This window comes from Podarcis muralis, chromosome 4, assembly GCF_964188315.1.
Source record: "Podarcis muralis chromosome 4, rPodMur119.hap1.1, whole genome shotgun sequence".
NCBI classification, from domain to species: Eukaryota; Metazoa; Chordata; class Lepidosauria; order Squamata; family Lacertidae; genus Podarcis; species Podarcis muralis.
In genome coordinates, this window is record NC_135658.1 from 33,966,040 (window position 1) to 33,987,878 (window position 21,839).

The 21,839-nt window shown below is 43.3% G+C and overlaps 1 protein-coding gene across 1 annotated transcript; it reads left to right on the forward strand.

Annotated features, from left to right (window-relative positions):
- The first annotated feature begins 219 nt into the window (after nt 1-219).
- On the forward strand, nt 220-19,845 carry CCDC80 (coiled-coil domain containing 80). The gene is made up of 8 exons (XM_028726590.2): nt 220-992; nt 1,496-3,363; nt 10,308-10,464; nt 12,889-13,025; nt 14,336-14,484; nt 15,936-16,039; nt 17,026-17,106; nt 18,828-19,845. Exons 2-8 carry the CDS (start codon nt 1,507-1,509, stop codon nt 19,172-19,174), a joined length of 2,832 nt encoding a protein of 943 aa, XP_028582423.2. The 5' UTR covers nt 220-992; nt 1,496-1,506; the 3' UTR covers nt 19,175-19,845.
- The last annotated feature ends 1,994 nt before the right edge of the window (nt 19,846-21,839 follow it).

A 21,839-nucleotide genomic window follows, 5' to 3' on the forward strand; every position in this document is an offset into this window, starting at 1 on the left:
AGGTGAGGTGAGAACAATATGTTACTTAGTTTTTTTAAGCCGTGGGTCCACTTTTCAAACATGAAAGGACAGAGGAGGGAGATTCGGCAATGGAGCCAAAAGGGCTGAAAGAGTTAAGGTCTCAACCACCCTGTTCCAAAAAGTGATTGATGATGGTGATGTGTAACATTTCAGCTGCTCCCCCACCCCACACAAAACCCTCCCTCCTCTCTCTTTCAAAATTGTGCGGAAGTGGGAAAAGGAGGCAATGTTCTGTTGATCTGTTAAACCGAAGCTCCCTCTGCCTCTCTTATTTCCAGTGGCTGAAACTGTTGTTTCAGTTTGGGTTGGAGCTGGCCTGAAGTTATCCTGACATTTCTGGGAGGAGATCCAAAAAAGTGGTTTTGGAGGTGGGGGGGGGGTAGGAGGAGGAAAAATAGAGGATAGGGAGAGGGAAGATTAGGAAAGGAGAGCAAGGTGAGGAGAAACTCTTTCCTCAGTATCACATTTGTGCGGGTGTTTGAATTTTGCCTGGAAAATCTATTAGCCTTGATGCTTTGGCTCTCTGGAGAGAGACAAAGGAGCTGCACTCCACGGAGGAGGAGGAGGAGGAGGGCATTGATGGGGAAGTTTGTGGGACTCTAAAAAGAGGGGGAAAGAGCACAAAGCTCCAGCAATAGCAGCAATTCTAACATCAGAGAAATGTGCCTCTCTGTGGCTGCCTCCTGAAAAGAAAAGGGGAAAAAAAGTCAGAACTGCGGCTAGATGGAGAAAAGCAAAGACCCTTTAGAAAAATCCCTTTCATTGCACCCAGCTTGGTGAAGAAAGTGAACAGAGAAAGAAAGGGGAAAGCAGGAGGGAAGGGAGCCATCGTGAACTGGACCTTGCCTGGAGCCCGTTTTGTGTAGCAGAAAAACTGCCGAGCTGCCTACAGCAGATCTACATGGCAAAGCCCTCAGTCTAAAGGAAGGCTCCGAGAGAATCACTTCTTGAAAGGAGAGTTTCCCGGAAGGGTAAGTTTTGACACTGCTCTGCAACTATTGAGGGACAAGCTGACATTTGTGTATGTATATGTGTATTAAATGTGTAGGCAGATGCATGTGCGGAGGCAGATGTTTGAACAGATCCCAGTTGTCCATTGCTGATTATCTCAGTCGTTTCTCAGCCTATGTTTTCTTGAAATGAAATTTCCACACTGCTGCAGTGTGAACAACATAAAGATAGCGGCAAACCGTCCTAATCTGATACACAAGCTGGCCAATCTCCCTTCTTTGAGGGAGAGAAACTAGAGAATGCTGTTCTCTATATATTCGTGCCTATGTTAAGAGTGGAGTTCCATCTAAAATGGAAAAGGGGGGCAAATTTGGAGGCTGCTGATTCTCAGAAATGTTGAAGGAAGTTCAAAGCATCTAAGAAAGATTAGGAAAATTTCTCAGGAAGGAAAGTGTTTTTGCAGCCTGTATGAATACCCAGTATGGTCATTAACACTTGTCCCCATCTTCTTTTATTTTTAAAGTCAATCCCACAATGAAGTGGGCACCGGTTGTGAGTTTAACTGTGCTGTGGGCTGCGTGGCTAGTGTGTGGCGTGGAAAAGCCCTTGAGGCAAGCTGACAGAGGGAGGCATGGAGTTAGGAGAGTGCCTCTGGCCTATAGGGGCAGTAGCAAATCAGCTGCACAGACGAGGAGAGCTGGTGTGTCCCACAGACTGTTAAGCCCTTCTGGGAGGTTTCCTCAACGTCCTCTTGTCAAAAGGGATTCTTTGGAACCAAAAAAGCCACAAGCGGCCCCGCTAGAAGATGACTCCCGTGCCCAGGTGAAGACTGGTGGGACTAAAGTACGGCTGACACAAAGACCTAAGGTGGAAATGGTTAGGGATGAAGGGCCATCTACTACGTTTCGATCGCGCACAGTGCGTTTCCCATCTGGGTCTAGTTCCCCCAACATTCTGGCTAGCTTTGCTGGGAAAAACAGAGTCTGGATTATCTCTGCTCCTCATGCCTCTGATGGCTATTACCGGCTCATGATGAGCCTTCTGAAGGATGATGTCTATTGTGAACTGGCCGAGAGGCATGTCCAGCAGATTGTCTTGTTCCATGAGGAGGGCGAAGAGGCAGGGACAGTCAGGAAGATAACCACGGAAGGGAAAATCCTGGAACAACCTCTGGATCCCAGCCTCATTTCCAAACTCATGAACTTTCTGAAGCTGGAGAAGGGCAAATTTGGCATGGTGCTGCTAAAGAAGACATTGCAAGTAGAGGAACGATACCCTTATCCAGTTAGGCTGGAGGCCATCTATGAAGTCATTGACCAGAGTCCCATCAGGAAAATTGAGAAAATAAGGCAAAAAGGCTTCATCCAGAAATGCAAAGCTGCTGGGACAGAGGGCCGGGTTGTTGAGGAAGGCAACAATGGTGCTAGTGTCACTAGGGCAACACCAGGTGGTGGACATGTCCAACCAGTATCCAGGAAAGAAGAAACAAGGAAAAGCATTGGGCAGCCAACACGGGTTAAAACTGTGAAGAAGTTTTCGACAACCACACTGTCTCCCCCTCCAACTAGGGCGCCAACTCTTCCTCCCACAACTCTCAGGCCAATCACCAGATTGATGACAATAGCAAGCAGGCCTACAACCACCACCACTACGACTGTGCCTACAACACAGAGAACGTGGACCACAAAATCACACACCTTACTCCCCACAGCTCCTGAGGTGACTGACGCTCGGGTGACAGAGAGTTTCTCCTCCCCTGTATGGAAAGAGAACCGCAGAGAAAAGAATCCAGCCCACACACAGAGGCAACAGACCACTACAAGGAGACCCAGCAAAGCCACTCATTATGACACCCATTCAGAGGTCCCAACAACCACCTCAGAGCATCCCACGAGAGCAAGTGCCGGACGATACAGAGACAATCGCACAGACCGGAAGGACTATAACAGTCGAGGTTCCAGTGTCACAGCAGGCCAGCACAAGCCTGCTAAAAGCAAACCACCTAAAAAGAAAGCCCAAGAGAAAATACTGAGCAATGAATACGAGGATAAATACGACTCAGGACAGCCTGCTGTTCCTCGCTTAGAGGAAAATGTTCCGGCGGAACATATCCCGCCAAAGAAAGGGAAAGATCCAAGGAAACATGACCGCTTAGATAAACCTGAGAAGAAGAAGAAAGAAAGATCAGAGAAGAAAAACGAGAAACAGGCCAAGAAGGACAAAGCTGAAAAGAAAAACAAGCAAGAGAAAGAGCGCAACAAGAAAAACAAGAAAGGAAGCAAAGCGGACAGCGAGGGAGTCCTGAAGTCCAATGCCAAGCCTTTCACGCAAACCCCCAGGAAATCTGTGACAACACTTTTGGATTTATTTGAAGGCAGAAGACGTCTCCTGGTAAGTAGATTATACATAGGCATGCATCACTTGAGGTCAGTTCAAGTTAGGCTGCAATCCTAACCCCACTTACCTGGGAGTAATCCCCATTGAATTACATAGGACTTACTTCTGATAACAATTGCACTGGAAGTTTCTTACTGAGGCCCTGTGTCTACCTTTATGTGTAGCAGCCAAAGCAGGCAACCATCACACACTTCTGTCTCCTGAAAGCCTTGGGTGCCCATTTTTCTTTATTTAAAACACTTCACTTGCTCTGGTGGCATCTCTTCGCCCCTAACTTCTTTCAGGGGAAAGCAGGTGATACCAGAATGAGTTGAAAAGAAATTGACAAATCCTGCTGGAAGGTAGGACTCAATGTCAGCCCAGTTTTATGCAGCCCTTGGCCTGATTTCAGGATCCCTCTGCAAGCAGTCATTTCAGACCTCTGTCAAGAGTGATCTGTTCCTCCCACACTAGAGAGAGGAAGAGAAAGAAAGACGGCGGCCCTACCCACTGTGGACTTCAACTCCTCCCACAGCAGATGTCCCATGACAGATTAACTCTGCTGGACTGTGGCCCTGAAACACTGTTCAGTATCACCATCACATGACAGTGAAGAGGAACCCATGGCTCTCCAGATGTTGTTGGACTATCTCATATCTGACCATAGCCCATGATGGATGGGACTAATGATGGAGTTTGGTGACATCTGGAGGGCCACAGTTTCCCCACCTCTGCCAAATGATCTTTAGTCTGTCCTGGGCATATTCCAAGGGCATGAAGCCTAATAATGTGATGTATGCCTTATAAGTCTCATAGGGCATATGATGCAACCTTTCTCAATCATGTGCAGAAGCTGCCAGAAACCTATAACTGGGGAGGTGAAGATGGTAGAATCTGTATTTTGCTAGTCCAGTGCTTAAAAGAAATCCAAATAAGGATGTGCTATGTTCAGCATGGTTGCGTTGTCACTGTTTTCATATATATTTGAACTCATAGCTCTTCCAGTTGACATCTGTTCACAGTAATGTTGATAACTTCTGGGTTTCAGAATCAAGCCAACTGTTTTTTGGCACTTTTCCTGGGCAGGAACATGATGCATTTGCAAACATATCCCTTACAAAGTTGTTGGTGAGATGCACAGAGTTGCCTTTCTCTCAAGTAGAACAGCTTGTGATGAGCTTCTGAACCTTAAAAGCAGCACAACATGGCTTTGCATCTCCAGAATTTAATAACTTCACATATTATTAGCCGGCTCCTCTCTGAAATCCTTTTGCAGAGGACACAAAGCAATATGCTCAGATGTTTTCCTTGGCAGGAGGAATTCAGCTTGAAGGCATAGTGTGACAATTCAGACACCCTTCATAGGCCTCATTTTTCATACACAGTAATCTCCATGAAACAAAAAGCATCTATATTACATCTCTTAAGTGTAAAATGTTTGTTTTGTTTACCACACAGTATAATGATTAGGAAACCATGCAATATAATGTGTGGCCCATAGCTTTTGGTAAAGAAAAGTTCCTTATTTTTGTGTGCGTGCCATCTTCCTCTGAATGCTTACTGAGAAGTAAATGCAACTTGGTTGCAATGTGGCTTACTTCCAGGTAAGTGTGTACATGTTTTCAGCTTTACAGCACATACCTAGGGCTTGTTGGCTGAGATGTAAATTCCACTTAGTTTGATAGGATTTACTCCAAGGGCATAGGATTGCAGCCTTAGTGTGTTTTCCTTCTGCATTTCTGCATACAGTGGTACCTCAGGTTACATACGCTTCAGGTTACATACGCTTCAGGTTACAGACTCCGCTAACCCAGAAATCATGCTTCAGGTTAAGAACTTTGCTTCAGAATGAGAACAGAAATCATGCTCCGGCGGCGTGGCGGCAGCAGGAGGCCCCATTAGCTAAAGTGGTGCTTCCGGTTAAGAACAGTTTCAGGTTAAGAACGGACCTCCAGAACGAATTAAATACTTAACCCGAGGTACCACTGTATTAACCTGCTTAGCTGTTTGGTATAAATAACTGCTTGAGTTCTTTCATTTTGAGGGTGAATGCTTCTCCCAGATCTTAATTAATTAATTGGTTGATTAATTAATTGTGATAATGATAAGAATAATGATAATGATAAGAATAATACCTGGGTTGTGCAAGGTCAGCTTTCTTTGTTGCTTGCAAAAAGGAATTAAGTAGCATGTACAAAAAATATATGTTTTAAAGCAAAGTTTACAGCAGAGCAATGGCAGGTTATGCCCTGATGAAGCATCATTTCAGGTATGAGGCATACATACAGGAGTGCTTGTGTGCCTTTAATGAGGTGCTAACTTTTATGGAAAGAAATTAGTGGCAGGACAGGGTGAGGTCAGGATGAGATCAGGATGATAGTTAACGGGGTAAGCAGAGATATAGAATTGTAGAGTTGGAAGGGACCACGAGGGTCATCTAGTCCAACCGCCTGCAATGCAGGAATCTTTTGCCCAACGTGGGGCTTGAACCTACAATCCTGATATTAAGAGTCTCATGCTTAACTGACTGAGCATATAAAAAGCAGATTGCACTGACACTATAAGTAGATGAGACGAATGCTCTCATATTGCTCTTAAGATGCCTACAGAGAAACATTGCAAAGCAGAGCCACTGTTCAGGTGGTCAAAATCAGGTACATCTACGACTATGATTTCTTAGCATGTGTTGGCTACTGGGGTCTATTCCACCGGTGAAAGCCCTGATTATTGTCCCATACATGGATTTGCCTCTTAATGAAGCATGCACCCGTGAGTGGATTTAAATTATAAGCCTTGTTTGCAAATGCAGCACCAACCATACATTTTTTATTATTATTGATTTACAGTGGTACCTCGGGTTACAGATGCTTCAGGTTACAGACTCCGCTAACCCACAAATAGTACCTCGGGTTAAGAACTTTGCTTCAGGATAAGAACAGAAATCATGCTCCGGCGGCAGCAGGAGGCCCCATTAGCTAAAGTGGTGCTTCAGGTTAAGAGCAGTTTCAGGTTAAGAACGGACCTCCAGAACGAATTAAGTACTTAACCCGAGGTACCACTGTACTTTGCAAACTGCTTAGACCACTTAAATATGAAAATATCCAAGCAACGTTTTTGGGGGTAGGTGGCTGGTGGAGAGAGCCTTGTGCCTTAAAGGTGCTTTCAATGTATTGTGAATTTACAGACAACTTTCTTTCTAGCATTGCTTCAACCAAAGCAATCAATCTTTCTTTTCAAAGTGTAGCAGATTAGAAAATGGAACCTAATCTTCATAGTTTGACCTTCATAGTGAAGTCCTAATACTTAGCAGGTTATGGTGGTTTAGATTTAGGGAAAGTCCTTGATCAAAGCAGAGAAGAGATGCCAACTGACCAGGACATAATGTCTTGGTCTGTTTGCTATGTCTTGGCCTGCTCCTGTGACGTCAACAGCAGCCAGATTGGTAGAAATCTGCAAGATAAACTTTTTAATGGTATGGAGACATTCAAGGTCCTGTTAAAGAAAAGGAAGCAAGAGCCAACTCTGAAATCTAGACTTATCACTGGCTTTGACTTCCTGACTTCCACCTACTGTTTGTGTCTGTGGTTTTGCTTCAGGCCCATCTGTTTTGGCTCAGTTATGATGCTTTTGTTTGCTACTCTGCGGTGTGGAAGCGCAGTCTGAAAACCTGAGTTCAACCCCGCAGAGGATGCAGCCAGTCTGCATGTATAACATATACTAAAATTAACCCCCTGCATGAACAGGCCTCCGCACATTTTTTAAAAAGAGTGAAATATACAAGTATTTGCTTACAAAACAGCTGCTCAAAGTGAGTAGGGGAAATTGGGATTACTATGGAGCGGGGAGCAACAGGGTGGGGGGAGCTTAACTCTCCCAGTGCTGTGGCCCTGGTATAAAATCAGGGTCTTCAATTGCAGTATTTAGCCTTTTTAACAAAAGAAAACAAAGAAGGGGTAAGGGTAAGCAACAAATAATCTCCTGTTATCACATTTGAGGTAGGAACTGGAGAGAATTACAATTTTGTTTGTGTTGTAATGAGAGACTACCCAACGTGAACCAAGGAAGGGTAGCACTGCCAACCTGATCTCCCAGCACTACTTATCAAGATGGTATAGGGTACTGTAGGGAAGTAGCAAGTTTGGGGTGGTGTGGGTGCACCAGCAGAAACAATCTGGTGCTTCTACCAGTGCATGTGCACCACTCAGACCTCACTGCTACTCTGCATCCACACTGTCTCGGTAGGCAGCGGCAAAATGGCACCAGGAGGCTAAGTCCATGGCGGGACAGCCCCCACACTTCCTGCCTGCTCCTGCCTGGAGGGGAGATAGGATATAAATGTAAATAATTGTTGGGTTGGATCAGACTTCATCATAGATGTATTGAAATCAATGGGACTTAAGATAATCATGGCACTGAAACCCAGCCAAATGGGCGGGGTATAAATAATAAATTATTATTAATGGATCTGTACTTCAATATGACTAAGTCTGGATCTGACCCATTATATTGGATTTCTTGCTAAGGGCTGTGTGTGTATGAAGCAGTGGCAGTTCTGAGGCTTGAATTTGGCAACTTCAAGGCTGGAGGCAGAAGCTTCCACTTCATACCTCTAGGAGTTCAAGGAAACTATGAAAGTTCAGGAATTTTAAGGCGGTGTCACAAAATGGCCTCTGGCCTTTGTTGGCTGTAATCAAGGTAATCCTTGACTTCATCAGTCTTTAGCTGCCCAAACCCTGTTCATTTTGTTTCTTCTGTCCATTCAAGTCCATTTCCATGTTCTGTGCTATTGGCTGCCTTCTGGATACTGACCTTTGCCTGACCATGGTGCAATTGCTTAGAGAGCCTTTAGGAATGATAATTAAATAGACCCCTCAGGCATTACTCAGATCCTGGCCTGCGACTCCTCATGCCTGACTGCGTTCCCAATCAACAGCCAAGTTTCTGGCAGTGCACTACAATCTGATCCAGTCCTATGTAAATAAAAGGCAAACACCGTTGGTTTGCTGCCGGGTGAGAAATTAAAACCAGCCACCACTTTTATCTAAAGTTCCAGTTGCAAAAGGTTGATAGTGTATTACCATATCGAACTGGCTTAGCACAAGCACACAAGCGAGGGTGTTCCCAGTGAGGAGACTGTGGTGTTTCTCAAAGGTTAAGCAGTGGCTATTTCCCCCTGGAATTTCTGGCCTACAGTAAGTTGCCACATAATGCAAAAAGCTAATTTTCTTTCTTTATAAAAAAAAAGTTTACATACCGCTGCAACATAAAGTTATATCACAGCGGTCTTCAACATAAAACCAAACAATATAACCAGAAAAAGTTAAAAATAATTTAAAAGCAAAACAAATTAAAAACAATCAACATTAGATAATTGTGTGGGAGTGTACTCTGAATTGCCTGCATACCCAGTGGTACCGGAAGTTTTCAGCAGGTCTTTAAAAGTTGGCACAGAAAGTGCCTGCTGAATCTCTATGGGCAGGGAGTTCCACAGGACTGGGCTGATGACACAAGGCTCGGTTTCTTGCTGTCAAACGAGCCTCACCAACACAGGATGCTCCTGCAAAGATGCTCCTGCAGATTATCTCAGTGATTGAGCTGGGATAGAAGTGTTCAGGTAATCTCTGAGGTATCCTGAACCCAAGTTGTTCAGGGCTTTGTAAATCAATACACCAACCCTGAATGTGGCTTGGTAGCAGGTAGGCGATTGTGACATATGTTGTTAGTGTTTACCTCAGTTAATAGTTTTCTGAAAGACCTCCCCCCCTCCCCACTGCTTCCACTGTGTACTTAATCAGTCACGTATAACACACCCTATTCTTATTTGCAACATCTTTAAGGCATTGTTTAATTGTTTTACATAGGAAATCTGGGGGCTGTGGTAGGCATTGCATTTGCCAGGTGATCAGCATAGAGAATTTTGTCATCCCTTTTGGAAGCCATCACTGACATGTGGCAGGGGCAGAAAAACTGCCTCTGGCTTGGAGCCAAATATTCTACTGTGCAGAGGGTGGAGGGCACTCCCCCCCCCCCTGAAAACTGGCCTTGAGGGGTCAGGGGACACTCTAGAGCAGTGGTTTTCAACCCTGGGGTGCCATGATGATGGTCAGGGGTGCCACGGGCAACACTAGCCTCTGTCCCTCTTTCTTTCTCTCCCTCCTCTGATGCCCCCTCACATCTCTGCCTCCCAAAGGCTTGCACAGCCATTCATTGCGGCAGCCCTGGCTATAAGCTCCTCAGGTGAATAGTGCCTCTGGGGCTGTCCAGGGGGTGTTTCCCAGGCCCCTGTGGGGCAGTGTAAGGAGGCCCCTCTCTTTGGGGCGGGGGGGGGGGGCAGCTCGGAGACCAATGGAAGCAGCTGTGGCTGCCCAGAGGACTCTCAAGGAGAGGGGAGAGGAGGCTGAGGGAACACTCCCCAAGGGAGGGTGTTCGAAAAGGGGTGAGGGGCTGCCAGCTCTGCAGGCAAGGGGTGACATAACTGGGTTCCAGAGCGCACAGGGGTGCTGCAGAAAGAATGTAGTTGGTCAAGGGAGCTGTGGGCCCAAAAAGGTTGAAAACCTCTGCTCTAGAGTGTTTTGGGGGGACTTTTTTGCTGGGGAGGGTATGGCCACACACATGCATAAGTGCAGCTTTGGATAAAAGCATATGTAATTAGCTCTGACTCATATGGTGAGCTGAGAGTTGCATTAAACATTCTAGATGGGAGGATAGAAGCAGATCCCTCTGGCAAATATATTATGTAGGCCAGGCCTCAGGGCTGCATCCAGGGCTAGTCCTACTCAGAGGAGCCCCATTGGAATTAAGAACCAACTTAGGCTCATTATTTGGTCTACTCTGAGTAGGGCTAGCATTATATACAGCCCGTTGTCTATGAGTTGTTGTGAAAACTATGTATGACTTCCGATACTAACACGATTCAAAAACCTACAATCTAAACCTTCTGTTCTCTGTCATCTTCCTAGCTGATCACAACTCCCAAGATTGACAGCACCATGTATGTGCAACAGAGAGATGAGTATCTGGAGAGCTTTTGCAAAATGGCAACTAGAAAAATCTCAGTGATCACCATCTCTGGCACCGTGAACAACAGCCGCATGAAGATCGACCACTTCCAGCTAGGTTGAAAATCCTTTCCTTTAATTTCTTTCTGGGCAATAGAGGCATGGAACTAGTGCTCTTTTTTTAAAAAAAGAAATCAAAAACCCTGAGAGTCCCTTTGTGGTAATATGGTTCTTCCCTCTCCCACCCTTTGTATTTGCATAGTTGGTATTTCCCCCGTTTGGTTTTCCATGGCAAAAAGTTCAAATAGTTGGAGCATCACTGTGCTGATCTATCAAGTCAATGAAACAGCAGAAAGCAGAGAATTGTGACCTGGCCATGCCATAAGCCAGGAAGTCATTTGGTTCAAGACTAGGAACATCTCCGGTCTGCAGATCTTTGTATATTAGTCCCTTTCAGGTGTTTATTTATTCCTAGAGCGGCTACTGGGCTTTCCACATGGCCTCCTCCACATCTGACCTTGTCATGAGTGGAAAGTTCTGAAGATGCATTCAGCTAAACATGGCATTTGGCTTTCCTGTGACCAAGAGCCCTCTGTGATGTAGGTTCCCAGTTACAGGGAGGACCGTAAGCCCATTCAGAAGAATGTGCTTACAATCCCCTTCAGACCTTCCCACTCTCAGCTGAGGAAGGGGGTGGCATGTGTGACCCATGGACAGAATAAAGATGAACACCTAAATAGGGTTTTTGATTCTGCCCATATGCTCAGTGTCCAGCTTATTTTGCAGGTCTTTGGTTATGGGCTCATATTATCTAACACACACAAACCTGACTGGCTAGTGTTAAAAAAAGAAGTAATTGACCTTTATCCTTGTGTTCACACTTGTTATTCAGTGAACCTTGCATTCTTGCTGTGAAACAATGACAATTTTATAAAGTTTTATAAGACATGTTTGATTGGTTTTGTATGAAACCAATACAACAATAACGATAAACTAATAAAATTCACATCGAGGCAAAGTTCATTTGTCATGAGTCCTTGGAAAGTTTGATAGTTTAATTGCAGTATAACCTCATTTATCTGAATAGTTTAGATGGTAACCTAAAGATTCACGTGCTCTTAAGTGTTCCTGTTTACATAGGAGTGCATGAAATAGTGCAGAAATTGATATTTAGCTGTAAAAGCAGATTTGGGCTACTGTTGAATGCTTTTGAAATTACATTCATGTAGGCTGTTACAGATGCAGTCTTTCTTCGTAATCATAATGTTTCAAAACACACTGATTTCCTAATGTTTCCAAGTATTGGATTGGATTGGCTCTTTGGGTGTTCTTCTTTGCAGGGGAGAATTACACCACAGGAGTTTGTTTTTTTTTTCCAGGCTGTGAGGGTCTGAGAAAGAATGAATGATGAGGACGCTTTATACAGATAAAAAGTTTTTTGATATCTTATTCATGGGCAAGAGCTGCACTGCTGTGTAAACATAAACAAACAAACATACTTGGCCTCAATTAGTTTAAAGTGTCGAAACACCAACTTTGAATAGGGAACAGCAGGAGTTTAAAATAGATCCTGGAATTTAGCACCCCCATCCCATGAAATCTCTCACCAGTTCTCTCCCCCCCCCCCATGGCATTTCTGGTTGGCTTACTCTATTTGGTTTCATCTTGTGGTATTAACTTGCATATTGTACAGAAGCCTTATAAAAGTGATTTGTGTAGTCTTGCCTTCATGGACTTACGTACCCTAAAGAAACCAAAACCTTAAGGAAGTAAACACTTTATACACCCTTGATTGATGTAAGTTTTGTGCTGACAAACAGCACAATTCTATACAAATCAATGCAGAAATAAGATCCATTGAGTTCAGTGACACCTAACCCCAGGACAATGGGTACAGGGCTGCAACCTAAGTATCTAACATTATGTCTCTGGGTTGATGGTGTCAAGGTTCTCACTGGTCTCCCTTCTATTATTTGGGCTGTTTTGCATTAGCAGCTTCATATATGAATGGTGCTCAAAATCGGCGCTGTGGGTAAAAGCCTCAGCGCCTAGGGCTTGCCGATCGAAAGGCCGGTGGTTCGAATCCCTGCGGCGGGGTGCGCTCCCGTTGCTCAGTCCCAGCGCCTGCCAACCTAGCAGTTCGAAAGCACCCCCAGGTGCAAGTAGATAAATAGGGACCGCTTACTGGCGGGAAGGTAAATGGCGTTTCCGTGTGCTGCGCTGGCTCACCAGATGCAGCTTTGTCACGCTGGCCACGTGACCCGGAAAGTGTCTCCGGACAGTGCTGGCCCCTGGCCTCTTAAGTGAGATGGGCGCACAACCCTAGAGTCTGTCAAGACTGGCCCGTACGGGCAGGGGTACCTTTACCTTTTAATGTTTTTAAAAACTTCACTCACTTCCCCCTTGAAAAGACTAAATCAGTATGATTTGGTGGGTACGTCTGAACAGAAGGTGAACAGAATAACTTTTTCCCCTCTCCCTTGCGGTTCAAAAGTGATTTAGGCTTGTTTGGCACTAATCTCCATGTTGTTTTCCTTTAAAGACAATGAGAAGCCCATGAAAGCGATAGAGGATGAAGACCTCGTGGACCAGCGTCTCATCAATGAGCTGAGGAGAGAATATGGAATGACATACAATGACTTCTTCATGGTGCTAACTGACACTGATATGAGGGCCAAGGTAGGGAGAAGTATATTAGCCTGGGGCAGGAGAGATGCATGAGTGAGGATGAATCAGGACAGAGTGGAGCAAAAAAAAAAAGTGCTAATACCTGAAGAGGAGGCAAAAGAAGTTGCAGATGGTAGGACTCATGGAACCCAAATCCCCATGGTAGGAACCAGGGATTTTGGTGGGGAAATGCTCGCTTGTATGCTTACAGGTCGTGGCATTAGGAATGGAGGAATAATTTGATTGTGGTTGCATTTTAATGAGAAACTAGCTAATTCACACTTATTGAACCAATATAAAAGCCCAACATAATAATCCTTCAAAATCTGCACTTTCCCAAATATTGTAATGTAGTTCCTCAACCAAAACATGTTTACAAAAGTGCATATATTTGGAGAAAGTCTGCACAAAAATGCATAAATTAGGGGAAATAACATACAATAGTGCATTATATTATCAGGTAATGCTTGCAAAAATACCGTCGAAACTATATATATATATCTATATATATCTATATATATATATATATATATACACATACTAAAATGCTGAGGAATTTCATGAAGATTTTCTAAAATGCAAGTTGCTACAGAAATATTGGAAAATTGAATTAAAGATTGGATGAACGAGAAACCAAAACTGACAGATTCATCCATTCCTTCATGGCATTCAGCTCCTACCACAGAATGATCCTGCAAAGTGACAGAAGGCACTCACTATAAAAATCTTCAGTAGCATGAACATGACTTGATTTGCATGTGATATTTAATTTATACTCGACCTTTATTTCATCATGGAACTCAAAATGGCAGACACAGAATTCCCCGACCAGAACCAGACCTGCTTCGCTCACATGCTTTAACCATGCCTGAGACCCATCAGTATTAATCTGTCAGGAAGAATGAAGCTGACAGTATAATGACATTGGCCATTAACTTTCAATGGGAAAGCAGATGCTAAGAGATTTGTTTGCAATCAAACCGTTTCTCAATGTTTCCTTTCACAGCAATACTATGAAGTGCCCATAGCAATGAAGTCTGTTTTTGATTAGCATGAACATGACTTGATTTGCATGTGATATTTAATTTATACTCGACCTTTATTTCATCATGGAACTCAAAATGGCAGACACAGAATTCCCCGACCAGAACCAGACCTGCTTCGCTCACATGCTTTAACCATGCCTGAGACCCATCAGTATTAATCTGTCAGGAAGAATGAAGCTGACAGTATAATGACATTGGCCATTAACTTTCAATGGGAAAGCAGATGCTAAGAGATTTGTTTGCAATCAAACCGTTTCTCAATGTTTCCTTTCACAGCAATACTATGAAGTGCCCATAGCAATGAAGTCTGTTTTTGATTTGATTGACACCTTCCAATCACGTCTCAAAGATATGGAAAAGCAGAAACGTGACGGCATTACCTGCAAAGATGACAAGAAACAGTCCCTGGAAAACTTTTTGTCCAGGTATTTCCTAAAGCCCACCTGTGGCTATGCCAGAGCTCTTTAATAATGCAAATTGGTTTAATATTAAGCACTTGTTGAACACGTATTTTCCATTAACTGATTACTCTGGTCAAAAACTTGCAATCATCTTCGTAGTACGTAGTTAATTCTGAAACAGAGAGGTGGTTGAGTTCAGACCTGTTTATTGTTTCCAACTAATATCCACTCAAATTAATAAACCTAAGTCATGTTCATTCACTTCAGTAGGTTTATTCATAGTAAGACTAGATTGGATACAACCCCATGTTTCTGCCAATGGGGAAACCACACAATTTTGTTTGCAATTAAATATCTAGCAATTAAAGTTTGATACCTAATAATTAAAATTGAGCACAGAGTGTGGGAGGTACATTTAGAAATAACCACTTATAAGAAAATTTATAAATGGAAATATCTCCAAACATCATGTTTATTATCCTCACCCCCACCCCTACAAAATGGGCATTCACTGATTGTAATGGAGAGAGAGACCTCTCATTTTCTATGAGCGTTGGCAGTACTAATTTGTTTTCTATAATTACCTCTCCCCCTGAATGAAACAGCAGGCAGCAGCATAATTTCTCAGCCATTGCTTCTCTGGGAAAAGCATTCAAAATAATGATGTTGATTGTTCCTAATTTGCATGTCAAGCCCCAGCAAAGTGAACAACCGGTGGTGCGGGGGGGGGGGGGGGAGAGAAAACCCTCCAGATTCAGAGAGGCAGGCTCCTAATTTGTTTCAAGTTAGAGAACCCAGTCTCAGACTCCAGTTCTAAACACACATGCTTGGGAGCACGTACCATTGATTTCGGTGGGATTTACTACTAAGTAACCATGCATAGGACTATGTGGTAACAACTAATAAAATGACTAAGGGATTGTCAGGTTTAATGAATTTGGGGAGGAAGGATAGGAAGCACACATACTGTTAAAGAAGGGAAAGGGAAAGTTCAGGAAGATAGGTATAAACAGGAGAGCAGAGGTTCCATCTGTAAGACAACATCTGTAGCTGTTTAAGAGACCATTTCCTGCTTTGAAACGGCACATGTTACTCTGTACATTTCTCTCTATATAGTTAGCTTTGGCTCTTCTGTTTTTTAATGTACAAAATAACCCACACTCATTCACTTTCCTGAATAAAGCAATGGAAGGTGATCTTCAAAGGAGAGGTGTGGGGAAGCTCAAATGGAAAAAGTATTTCATTTACATTAGTTCTGCCTGCCTAGAAAAAAAAACCTTGAAATTTTGACAGCACAACAGAATAACCTGAAACCTAAAATGGCATTTCAAAGACATCTGAGCACAATTGCTTCCTCATGTTTGCAGTCTGTTTGATCCACACAACTTAAATCTGATTCCCGCTAGAACCAACAGGACTAAATTCAGTTGGAATAATCTTTGTGAATAGATTTTCTCCACCTATTCTCATTCCAGATTCCGATGGAGGAGAAGGTTGCTAGTGATATCTGCTGCCAACGATGAAGACTGGGCATATTCACAGCAGCTTGCAGCCCTTACAGGGCAAGCCTGCAATTTTGGTAAGTCTCCATATGCTTGCTTTCAAGCTATTAACTACTCTTGGTTTTGTTTGTTTTTGAAATCCTTTGCACCAGCAGGAGGACCTTCAAGCACATGGGCCAGATTTAGCTTATTAACTACTCATAACCCTATACATTTGGATAGTACCATTTGCTACAGCAATCCTGTTCTTTTCATGGGATGTATAGTATGAGGGGGGTGCATCTGAGCAATTTTACCCATGGCAGCCTGGATGTGACGGCTGCCAAAAATTGCTTGTGTGCACTCTGTGCAAGGTTTGGAACATGTACCAGTCTGATCATTTGAAGAGCTTTGCATGCCAGCAAAAATGTCTAGTGCTGGCATGGAGAGATTGTCTATGTGATCAAGTAGAAGAGGTTGGCAGCTTCCACATGCATAGTGCATGAGAACTGGGCATACAATCGCAGACCTAATTCATTGGCATTCAGCATTTCATTGCCTATAAGAGCCTTTGCCAACCTGGTGTCCTCCAGATGTTTTGGGGCTGATGGTGGTTGTAGTCTAAAGCAGACATCAGGCTAGCCTCCAACATCTGTTTTGCCAAGACATAGCAGGGAATGAGCCTCCTCAAATCCTGAGGAGGCTGCTTGAATCAAGTGATTCTTTAGTACCTTCTTTGATTGCTGTAAAATAACTGTTTCTAAGTTTAGAATCTGTGCTCAAATTATTGGGAGTGGGGAAGGTAGGAGGAAATCTATAACCTCCCCGCAATTTTAGCCTGATGATGGTTCCTCTGTAGCCTTCTAAAACCATTAGCAAAGAGTATCTTCCATCCATAGATTTGGGCAAATCTATGCAATGTTCCTAAAGAAACTGCATATCAGCCTCCTGTATTTTGAGCTTATAGAATTGTAGGTGGGTGTACATCTGAGAATGTATTGACATTTTGCAGTACATTAATGTTTGCCTTTCACTTTGTAGAAAAAGCTTGCATCAGTCTTTGACGCCCTTCTTGTTTTAACAGGTCTGCGTCACATAACTGTCCTCAAGCTGTTAGGTGTGGGAGAAGATATTGGTGGAATGCTGGAATTGTATCCAATCAATGGTGAGAAATTATTTTGAGTTTGTAAGACAGCTCTGTGTGTGCCTATCATTCTGAGCTATACACCTGTATGATGTATCACAATTGTTATTATTAATTTAAAAATTTGAATGCATATTATTGCAAGTTTATTTTCAGAAGTTGTTCTCAAATGGGTCTTGAGTTGTGGCTGCAAGAAAGGCCATAGAACGTGAATGAGAGTCACACATGAAGCTACAACACAGTCCTATCTTGCGCAAATCCTGGAACATGCTGTATCCCAGTAACAACACTTGAGAAATTGTTTTAAGGAACTTCCCACTGTGGAACTTCCCATGGCCCTAGTTTGTTTTAGTGGGCAAACAGACGTATGAAAAGCATGCCCCTACAGAGTTTGTTTAAACTTAATTTATTATGTTCTGTATTTATCCAACATTATTATTAAGTTGCCTTGTGAGTTTCCTGAAGCCAAGAGGACAAAAAACAAACAGCCTTCCTCAGCTGTAGTCTTCTTCAGGCATTATGCCCAAACAGGAAATAGGGCACACTGTGCATACTGACCTTGCTGCCAAAGTCCCTATCCCACTTGCTTGGTCCCTGACCTTCCTATGTTGAGCCAGGAAGAACTGAAGAGGGCTTCTGGCTGCATTCGGGTTAACATGAGTAGAAGACTCAATGTGATTAGGAGCTAGTGTGGTCAAAGCATGCATAGGGATGGTGAGGCAGGGCCCCCATGACTTCTGCGTAGGTTGATATTTCCTCTTCAAACATAACACCTCAAAACCTCTGGAGAAGCGCGCACACACACACACACACACACACACACACAGAGAGAGACACTGTATATTTAAAGTTACCAGCTAGATTAACAATATGTAACAACTGAAAAAACGGGCAAGATACAAAATTATCGTACAGTGGTACCTCAGGTTACATATGCTTCAGGTTACATACGCTTCAGGTTACAGACTCCGCTAACCCAGAAATAGTGCTTCAGGTTAAGAATTTTGCTTCAGGATGAGAACAGAAATCGTGCTCTGGCGGCACGGCAGCAACAGGAGGCCCCATTAGCTAAAGTGGTGCTTCAGGTTAAGAACAGTTTCAGATTAAGTACGGACCTCCGGAATGAATTAAGTACTTAACCTGAGGTACCACTGTACTTCCCCAAGTCTTTCATGCTATAATTCAATATAAGGAGAAAATAATTCAGGGCAGTACATCTAGTGAAAGGGGTGGGGGGCAGGAATGAGATACCACAAGCTGGCACAATTCTCTTCCAGTTGGAAAAACTCAGTTACATAAACACGAGTAATTCAACTGAACTAGAGGAGCTCAATGGCACTCCCTTTTAAACCAAAAACACACGTTCCCCTTATTAACCTGCATCCCACAGATATCCAAGAATAGAAATGGAGCCCCGTTTGCTTCCAAAGGGCACTGGAAAGCCAAAGAAATTGAGCACTGAGGAAACGAGATCCTAGTGGATACGCTTTCAGCCCACAGTGAGGTTAATGTGTTAGGCAAACCTGACTATTTTCCAAGAAAAGGCATCTTGCTTTTTATTGCTGTGGGCAGGAAATGATGTTCACTTGGCTGCCCAGAGTCCTCTCAACCATCATCACGCCTCCAGCCTGTTCTACTTCAGCTGCATATATAGTATGCTTGAATCTATATTTGCTTTTAAGAATGACTTGTCTGTGTGTCATAAGATGCTGACGCAATTCCCAATCTCTGTCTCCTCCTAGGGAGCTCCAGCGTGGACAGGGAAGAGCTCCCTGCTCATTTGGTGAAAGACATCCGCAATTATTTCCAGATCAGCCCCGAATATTTCTCTATGCTTCTGGTTGGAAAAGATGGGAACGTCAAATCCTGGTACCCTTCCCCAATGTGGTCCATGGTGATTGTGTACGATTTGATTGACTCTATGCAACTTCGGCGGCAGGAGATGGCCATCCAGCAGTCTCTTGGCATGCGGTGCCCAGAAGACGAATACGCCGGGTATGGATACCATGGTTATCACCAAGGGTACCAGGAAGGCTACCAAGATGATTACCGCCATCATGAAAGTTACCACCATGGATACCCCTATTGAAATTAGGAACTTAACCTTTATCTGCACCCTGCTTTCATCTTAGTAGCCATTCAGACCACAAGCAGCCAGATGTGGGAAGCATTTGATGGTCACCTGACCATGTTTCTTTTCTTCCCTCGTTCAGTCAAGGGACTACTAAAGTATCGGACTTTGGCCTTCTCTATAACACGCATGATGTGAAATAGGTCAAGCCAGTATCACTGGTGCCTTATGGAATAAAGACTCCTTTATATTCTGGAGCCCTTCTAATCTGAAGGTATATCTTGGTGCTATGTATGTATAGAAACCCCCAACCCCCACAAACCCCCCACACCCTGACTCCAGTGATGGGCATTGTACTGTAGGCAGAATATAAACTGTAAAATAAGACACTAACACTCCTATAGCTTCCTGTTTCCCCATGCTGAGGGAGGAAATATTTATTAGAAAATGTTGTGAATTTTTGCTGAAGTGGAGGAATGGTGGATCATATTACAAAATTTGCCGCTCAAAAGAAATCCTGTTAGAAAAACTAATGTTAAAGGGTTGTTTTTTTAATTAAAAAAATGTTTGGGGTAGAATGATTTATTTTATAACATGCCAGCTCTGTAGTATAATGGTTTCACTTGTTATGGAAAACTTGAGATTGTTAAAGGTTTGAAATAATACAGTGAGAGATGATTTTGTGCCAACCATGTTGCTGCTTTAGCTGTGCCTCTTTATCTTGTTAAGAGTTTTTTCTCCCTTTGAAGGCAGGAAGACATTCAGCTCAGGGAAGGTCCTGCCTGTGGGACAGCAGAGGTGGAATAACAGCACTTTCCAAGGAGGAAGACATCTTCTCCCTAGTCTAAGTTATCCTCCTGCCTTGGCAAGGAAAGCTGAGTCATTCTCAGAGAGTTCTTTAAGGAAACTGAGACATGCATCCTAGAAACCTAAACAAAAAACAAACCAGAAATCAGCAGTAGATTAGCAGATTAACAAAAAGGCTCAAAGACTCGTCTCAATTCTAGGACAAGTCCTGCTGCTTAACCGCCCTGGGAACAGCATTCCTATAAATTGGCCCCTTGAAGGAATTTATGCCAGGGACTATTGTTTCAACGTACCACATATTTCAATCGTGAGCCCTCTCAGTAGACCAAGTGTTGTCAATCTGGTGCCCGAAGGTGCCATTGTACCTATGAAGGCTTCTAGTGGCACACCTGGGCAGGTGTCCCAGACTCTGAGCTGCTTTACTACTACTACGGTCTCCAGCCTTCCTAGAAAGAAAGTTATGGGACAACATGTGCAGGTAACTTCTAAGTGATTTCTGCAGTGGTGTCTACATTGTATATTTTTTCATGGTACTGAGGAATGCCATGGAATTGTTGAGTCATCTCAAAGATAAGCAAACAAGCCATGAATTCATAGAATTGTAGAGTTGGAAGGCTCCCCAATCCAATACAACCCCCTGCAATGCAGGATTTGTTTCTCCAAAGCTTGGTTTCTTTTCCATCTGCTCTTGACTCATGCCTCTGTAGCTTGACAAGCATCTAGTGGTGGGGTTGCCATGGCTAAACAAAGGTGTTGGGTTTGAACATAACATCAAATCCTGGCTACTTTTTAAAAATTAAAAATAAGCCATGGTTCATAAAGCAACAACATACCAATGGCTTCACATTCGCCTGTTAATCTGTTGTGCTGGGATTAGGTGTTCAAAAAATCCACACTTTCGTTAAACAAATAATGGCTTACCATTATGTGCAAACCAGGCCAATATCAATTATAAATTACTACAGAGGAATGCAAAACACAGCAGAAAAGTGAGGTTTTCCCTTGGTATTCATGCACAGTGCACAAGTGGAGACAGAGACCTGTATTCAGTATAGCAGTAAGATTATTATTGTTTCAAGCAAGGATGTCTGCTTGAAACAATGTCCCCGATCCTCTTCCCACCCGCCCAATGCTATTTCTGGGGATTCTCCCAACCCTTTGCAACAGATTTGGGAGGGAGATTGAGGGGAAAGTGAAAATTGTACTGGCTTCTGCTAGCACAATGAGTTAGTTGAATACAGCCCAAAATATGTGGTTTGAAAGTCTAACTAACTACTCCGGTTTAATGTCAATCTTCAGGCTGTGTTAGGCAAATTTATAAGTGCAGACCTTTTATGGGAGGAAATTCTCTGGGAATGTTTAAGTAAAAATCTCTCTGCCTTTTGCTTCTTTAACTGAAATGTAATCTGAAGCTAATGGCCTCACAAAGGCTTTCTGGAAACATACTAGCAAGGACAGTTGTAATTGTGGTCAAAGTGAGGAGACCCAAGCAATTTAAATGCACATTACATGCAGTGGAAAGCACTAAAAGTAAACTGCACAACAGTAGTTCAAGCTCTAACTCTTTTGGTGAGTGTTATTTTTTATTTTTTGGTACTAGGAGTTTCCGTTGCAAAGCAAGCTATCTACAGTAGTACCTTGGTTCCCAAACGGCTTAGTTGATGAACAAATCAGCTCCCGAACGCAGCAAACCCAGAAGTAAGTGTTCCAGTTTGTGAACATTTTCTGGAAGCCGGACGTCTGTTTTGGCTGTCGGCATTGTTTCCGGGGCCAATCAGCCAATCATAAGCCACATCTTGAACGGACTTCTAGAACGGATTGAGTTTGAGAACCAAGATACCACTGTACTATTAATGAAAATAAACATCTGGAATCT